This window comes from Macadamia integrifolia, chromosome 3 (genome assembly GCF_013358625.1).
Source record: "Macadamia integrifolia cultivar HAES 741 chromosome 3, SCU_Mint_v3, whole genome shotgun sequence".
Lineage (NCBI taxonomy): Eukaryota > Viridiplantae > Streptophyta > Magnoliopsida > Proteales > Proteaceae > Macadamia > Macadamia integrifolia.
Window position 1 is genome coordinate 19,266,981 of NC_056559.1, and position 6,164 is coordinate 19,273,144.

Consider the following 6,164-nt stretch of genomic DNA (forward strand, 5'->3'; position numbering starts at 1 on the left):
TTTTTTTTTTTTCATGGATCAACAGCAGTTTTCACTATCGCAGAAAGGAAACTTCCCAACTAGGAAACCCTCTGCCCACAGATCCACACCCTGCCACCAATATTCATTTGTTCCCATCACAACTGGAAATATGACATCACCCACAACTCCAGCCATACCCAAGAACCATGGACTATGAATTGTAAGCATGCCATCCTTGTCATGTAATTTGTACACAAGTATATGTATTCAGTATTGCATGAGTGACGGTACTTGAACATGAAGCAGTGCAATACCATACCAAGAGTGTGAGTCAAGCAGTCAAAACCTTGCAAGAAGCCTATCAGTAAACCACACGAAAAAACTATAAAGTTGCAAGGATCCCAAGTTCCACTCGACTTTTGTGTGAAAGACGTCCTAAAACTGGGAATCACTTACGTAGGGTCACAATTGATGAATGTGGCAAATTAAAACATAATAGTATACTGCCAACCAAGTTACAAGGCAGATGAGAAAGAAAAAAATGTCATCATTTTTTCTGAGAGGATGAAAAGTTGCATTTCTGACAGAAACTGAAGATTAAAAATAATAAAGAAAAAGGTACCAAAATAGATCACAAGGTGACTCCACTGACTGAATATCCACCTTATGGAGCCCCTTTTGGAAGAAAATAAATTATATTCAGTCAATGGAACATGGGAGGATGAGTTCACAAGCAGTGTGCTGACCAGGTAGGACCATGCAGCCAAAGGGTATTTAATATGGATAGCACCCTATGCAAAAGCAACTAGGTGATTAGCTAGAGTTCTAAGAGTTTTTCCTAAGGGTAACGGTTCAGGTCAGCAGTAGTCCTCTCCCCAGGAAAAGTCATTCAGCAACCCATAGGCTAGTGGTTCATCTATGGCATCTTCACAACCTAATCACGACAGTCCTCCTGTGATGCACAACGTTGTCACTCATTGTTTTATGTGCAAGGGGTATGGATGTATTAAAGCAGTGTCCCAACTGTTCGGTGGCTTATATTGAACAGGATTCTTTTATACCTAATGTTCCAGAAGAGCACCTCAATTTTGAAACAGTTGACTTGGAGGCAGAGTGTGAGCCAGGTGCAGTCAACAGCAATGACAGTGATGAGGAGTGACACCTTTGTTATGTTTTTCGTCCTGTTTTGAGCACTCACAAGGTCACTTAGGATAAAGATTGGCACCACAATAGTATATTCCGAACCCGCGTGAAGTGCACTGACCAATTATATTGCAAGTTCATCGATGGACATTGTACACTTGTACTAATTAGTCTCTGAAGATGATGTTCGTAAGTAGGGATCGCAAACAGAGTCCCACATCTAACTCCCTACAAAATTGCATGGGTGAACAACACTTATCTCAAGATTACTGACAGTGTTTGCGCACCTACTCTATTGGTGGATTTGTTTATACAATACAATGTGATGTCCTCCCTCTGAAGGTGTGTCATATTATTATTTTAGTCCACCATGGTTGTTTGTTAAGAAGGTACAACATTGTGGCCATGTGAATACCTACTCTTTTCAGCACAGCAACAAAGTAATAAAGTTTCTTCCCGCTAAAGATCTCCTTGGCATTAAGCTCAAGAAGGCAGCGGGATCATTTCTCCTCTAGCATGTTGACTCAAATGACCTCTTTGGTTCTCCAAACTCAATAGAGTCAAGTTCTTTTCACTGAAGAAAAATTGATGTAGTAGCACTAATTAGTTGGACCAGCATGACCGGATTTGGATAACCCAAACCCAAACGCAACCATTCCAACCTGACATTTTGGTCTAATAAGGGTTGGAAGTAGTTCAGTTAATTTTTATATCTTTTATTTGTTCTGGGTTGGATACATAAGAATAGGCTACTTTAGTTTTAAAATTGAAATAGGAGATAGAATTGGATTGCAAGTTATTTTCGGTCTTTGAAGAATTCCTATGGTGCCCAATAAATGACCACATTGACAACCTTTTACCATGACAGAGCACTAAACACAGTTTCCGGAAGGCATTTCTTGGAGTTTCCTAAATCAAGATTTGCCCCTCTGAAAATATCTATTTACCATATTTAGTCCCTAATTACAGAAAAGCCCCTTGTCCAGATTTAATTACCTTTTCATCCCATAATCTATTTAGCCTTCAAGGAGGGTCCACTATTGTCCTGAAATTACAGTTTTGCCAGTATTTCTCAAATCTTCCAAACACATCTTGGAAGTGTGGTCCCCACCTTCATGGTTCCCTAGATCTGCATGGAAGAACTAGCCTTTGGTTGGCACGACTCTCTGCCCGGGGGTTCAATCCCTCTCCTAGTGTTCGAGTACCCCAAAAAAAGTGTACCTCTGCAATATTTTATTACACGCCCAACCATATAGTCTAGTTAGGAGCCTTTATTTTTGTTTATTTATACATATATATTGTATATTCATCGATGAAAGTAAAAATTTGAAAATATAAATTTGTTGGTTGCTCTACATGAGTATGTGAATGTGTGATTCCCTCTCTCCCCTGCAACTCTAAGATCCCCTCTCAAATTTCTCCCCTTCTCTAATCGGCCCTCCACCAAATAGTTTGAGAGTTGATCCAACAAAAAAATAGATTTCTATAATAGTTTTAACATTTTTATTCTGACACGCGGTTTCCCAGCTATGTCGGTAGAGCTGGAATCACTAGCATGTATCAAATAGGAAGGATAAAGTAAGGAATGACCGTATTATAGCAGATTTGGGGGTTGCCCCGATTCAAACAAGTCGTTTGAGGTGGTATGGTCATGTTCGACGAAAGCCTTAGGATGCTCTAGTAAGGAAGAGTGATTAGATCCGGATGAAAGGAGGCATGCCTAAATGGCCATAGGAGAAGTAAGGAAAGACATGCAACATTAAGTCTTGACTCTAGTATGACCTCAAATAGAGCTATTTGGAAGGCAAAGATCCATGTAACGGACCCCATTTAGGTAAAATGTTTCTGAGATGCTGCTATGTTCCTTTCTCTTTACTTTTATTTATTTATTTTTCCCCCTCACAGGTTCATGTAGCCGACCCCATTTTGTTGGGAAAAGACTGAGTTGTTGGTGGCTGTATCAAGTCCTTTAGTCACATCTCTAACAACTTACATCCATGACATTACATGTTGGATTTATAGTTTTATACAGTGTCTGCCAGTGTTTCTCGCATCTAAATAGATTCTCTAGAACAACTTCAACATTTTCTGTTCTGCCATGTCAAGGTTTCTCAGATATGTAAGTAGTGGTAGAGAGACACAAGCCTTCGACCAAATTTCAATCACTTACTGACTCAGATCGGCAGTACTCATGATTTAGCTCGAGTCAAGAAAAGAATAATAGCACATACACAAAAAGTAGTTATAAATCAAACAAAGAACTAATAGGTAATGCTTAGGAATAGAAATGTGAATTATCTATAATAACTTCAAAGAGTCGATTAAAATCTAATACGGGTCGGGATTTGCTTACAAACCTGGCAAAGAACATCCATGGTCCCCTGGCTCGAACCTTCAGGCAGAAGCTTAACCCGGAATTTCTGCACTCCATTCTTGACGTCCGACTGCGTCTCTACCTTTGGAACAGCTCTCACAATCTTGGGAGAACCAGAATTCACTTGGTCCTTTCCTTGCGAGGGGAAGTTCACTGACCTTCCATAATCATCAAAAGCCGACAAAGTTGAAGACTTGGAGGCAGTGCCTCGAGCTCCGTAGGGATCCACCCTCCCACCATCATAAGCATAAACACCATCACCAAGGCCATCATCACGAAGGCCACCTAGATCATAATGGATCGTGCTTTCGGGTCTCTTGTCGTAGAGATCAGAGCGGCTTCGGCCGTACAGGCCCTGACCACCGTACCGAGCGGAACTCTCATCAATATAACCACCACCATGATCGAATTTCACGCTACTTTCATAAGAGCTTTCATACATGTGCGGCGGCAACGAAGAACCAAGTTGGGTATATGAATTCGAATACGGCGCCGAGAACGAGGGATTCGGGTTGGAGATGGGCGCTGATGTCATCGAAGGAATCGAGGGAGATGGAGAAGGACCATAATTTGGAGCCGCCTGATGCTGATCGTATGGTGGGTAATATGAAGGTTGCTGTGGCGGAGCTGGGTAAGGTGCCTGGGGCTCTGGAACCGCAGCCGGTGCCGGAGAGAAAGCTGGATAGGGAGAAGAAAGCTGAGGGGAGGGATTGAAGGATTGCAAATTGGGGGTTTGTGCGTAAGTCGGAGCGGTGGGAGGGAGGTTGGGGGAAAGATCGAAATTCTGTGAATATGGAGGGTAGGAAGAGGAAAAGCTTGAGTAATCGGATGATGAAGAGTAGTTTGGGGTGAAAGGAGGTGCAGAGGCGTAGGTTGTCGGCAAAAGATTGGGTTGCGGATCGATTGGGGTAGGGCTAGGGTTTTGGAGATGAGGCGGTGGATGGTACTGCTGGTAATAAGGAGAACTGTAATCTCCCTGTTGCATCTCCTCCAAATTTTAGGGTTTCCTCTTGCGATTACGGAGAAAGCAAGATTGATTGATAGATAGATCGTTGGAATTTGTTCGCCCTTGAAGCTGAGATGAACAAAACGCTTCAATTGTAGCGAGAGAGAGAGAGAGAGAGACAGAGAGAGAGAGAGATGAAGCGGACACGGATGGAATATATGTTGTGCGTAAAAGCTTCTGCAGGATCTCCTTTTCCCTGTTGTTGGAGATTTGATTGAGGTGCTTCCCGGGGGCCTCAGGAGTCAGGCGACTCAGGCCTCAGCCTCGTGCTCATTCGCTATGTACGATGTCACACCCGCCAAAATCCGTTAAAAAGTAGCGTAATGGGCTTTGTTAGTTTAATGTTAGATAATGGACTTAGGCCTGAGAAGCGGAACCCATTAACAGAGTTTTCTCTTTACCTTAAAGCAAACTACTAGGTGGGCCCCTACGGCCCATGTAGCTAACGTTTTTCTAATACTGAAAACTATATACAATAAAACGTGGCACCCCTCCCCTCCTACAGATTACGTATCAACACAACTGTTTGCCACGTCATATGTAAGTGTCGTGAGATACAAGAATGATAAATAAACGTCCAATGCCACATGGAAAATATACATGACCATTTTTTTTTTTTTTGGGTGCAAGAAAATATACGTGACAATGCGATACAATATAAGTTCCAAACAGTGAAAACATCCTCTACAATGAGTGTGGCGGTGCAGTGAGCATTGGATGGCCGAGACGACTTCAGGGCACGTGTTCGGATGGTCTCGGTCATCCCATGCTCACCACACCATCGCATTCACTGCAGAGAATAATTGCTCATTCCAAACATACTTGGAACCTTGATTAGAGAAAGTCGGTTGCAAGAAAGTATACCCTATTCTCTTTTAAGTTTTTTAGATTATGCATTTAATGAATTAATGTGGACTATATAATAGTGAGGGTAAGAATCAACCCTGTAAAGAAATAAAATATTTCATTTTCCTTTAAAGGATGTTAGATTCAAGTTTACACATACTCATAAACATTCATACTAATTAAGTTTGACCAAAAATAATATTAATTACGTTGTGTCTAATAAAGCCCAATAACCAAACATGTGATCACTTCCCAGTATTAAACCTAATAGAGTTATTCTAACAATAGTCAGCACTTCACTAACCTAGTTTTTATTAAACAAAAGAAGGATTATGACAGCCTACCAAAAGAGACCATACAATTTCCCACTTAGGTAGCATATATCATTGATATTTAAATTTAAAATCATTTTATTAAAATGAATCCTTAAATCGGACAAAATAGAATGTGGCCATAATTAAGAAGTATTGAATGGTGTATGCACCTTAAGCAATTACCTTAGCTCACATAAGACTACAAACATCCGACCGTATGGATCATCACATTTGAAATGATATAAGATCATACATGTCAAAGAGCTTGCGATCTCATTGACTTGGGCTGTTAAGTATAAATGGTATGAAAATTACATATAAGGGATGATCAACATGCTAATTTTCAAATTGGTTCATTCTTATTAGAAGAAGCCCTTTTGAGACTAATTCAAAATATCACATAAACAATGACGTCTACCCAAAATGCATTTGCCTCACCCAAAGATGCTCACTGGGATTGAGTTTGATATCCCAAATTGCAAACATAAGTCCTCAAATCAAAAAGAGACATTATTAAAAA

The 6,164-nt window shown here is 40.8% G+C and overlaps 1 protein-coding gene across 1 annotated transcript in view; it reads right to left on the reverse strand.

Annotated features, from left to right (window-relative positions):
- Positions 1 to 4,774, reverse strand: part of LOC122074003 (protein FREE1-like) — a 12,497-nt gene extending 7,723 nt beyond the window's left edge. Inside the window, exon 1 of the mRNA XM_042638765.1 lies at positions 3,462 to 4,774. Within this exon, the coding sequence (XP_042494699.1) occupies positions 3,462 to 4,463 (1,002 nt within the window). The 5' untranslated portion in view covers positions 4,464 to 4,774. The remainder of the gene's footprint in view (positions 1 to 3,461) is intronic.
- Between the last annotated feature and the right edge of the window lie 1,390 nt (positions 4,775 to 6,164).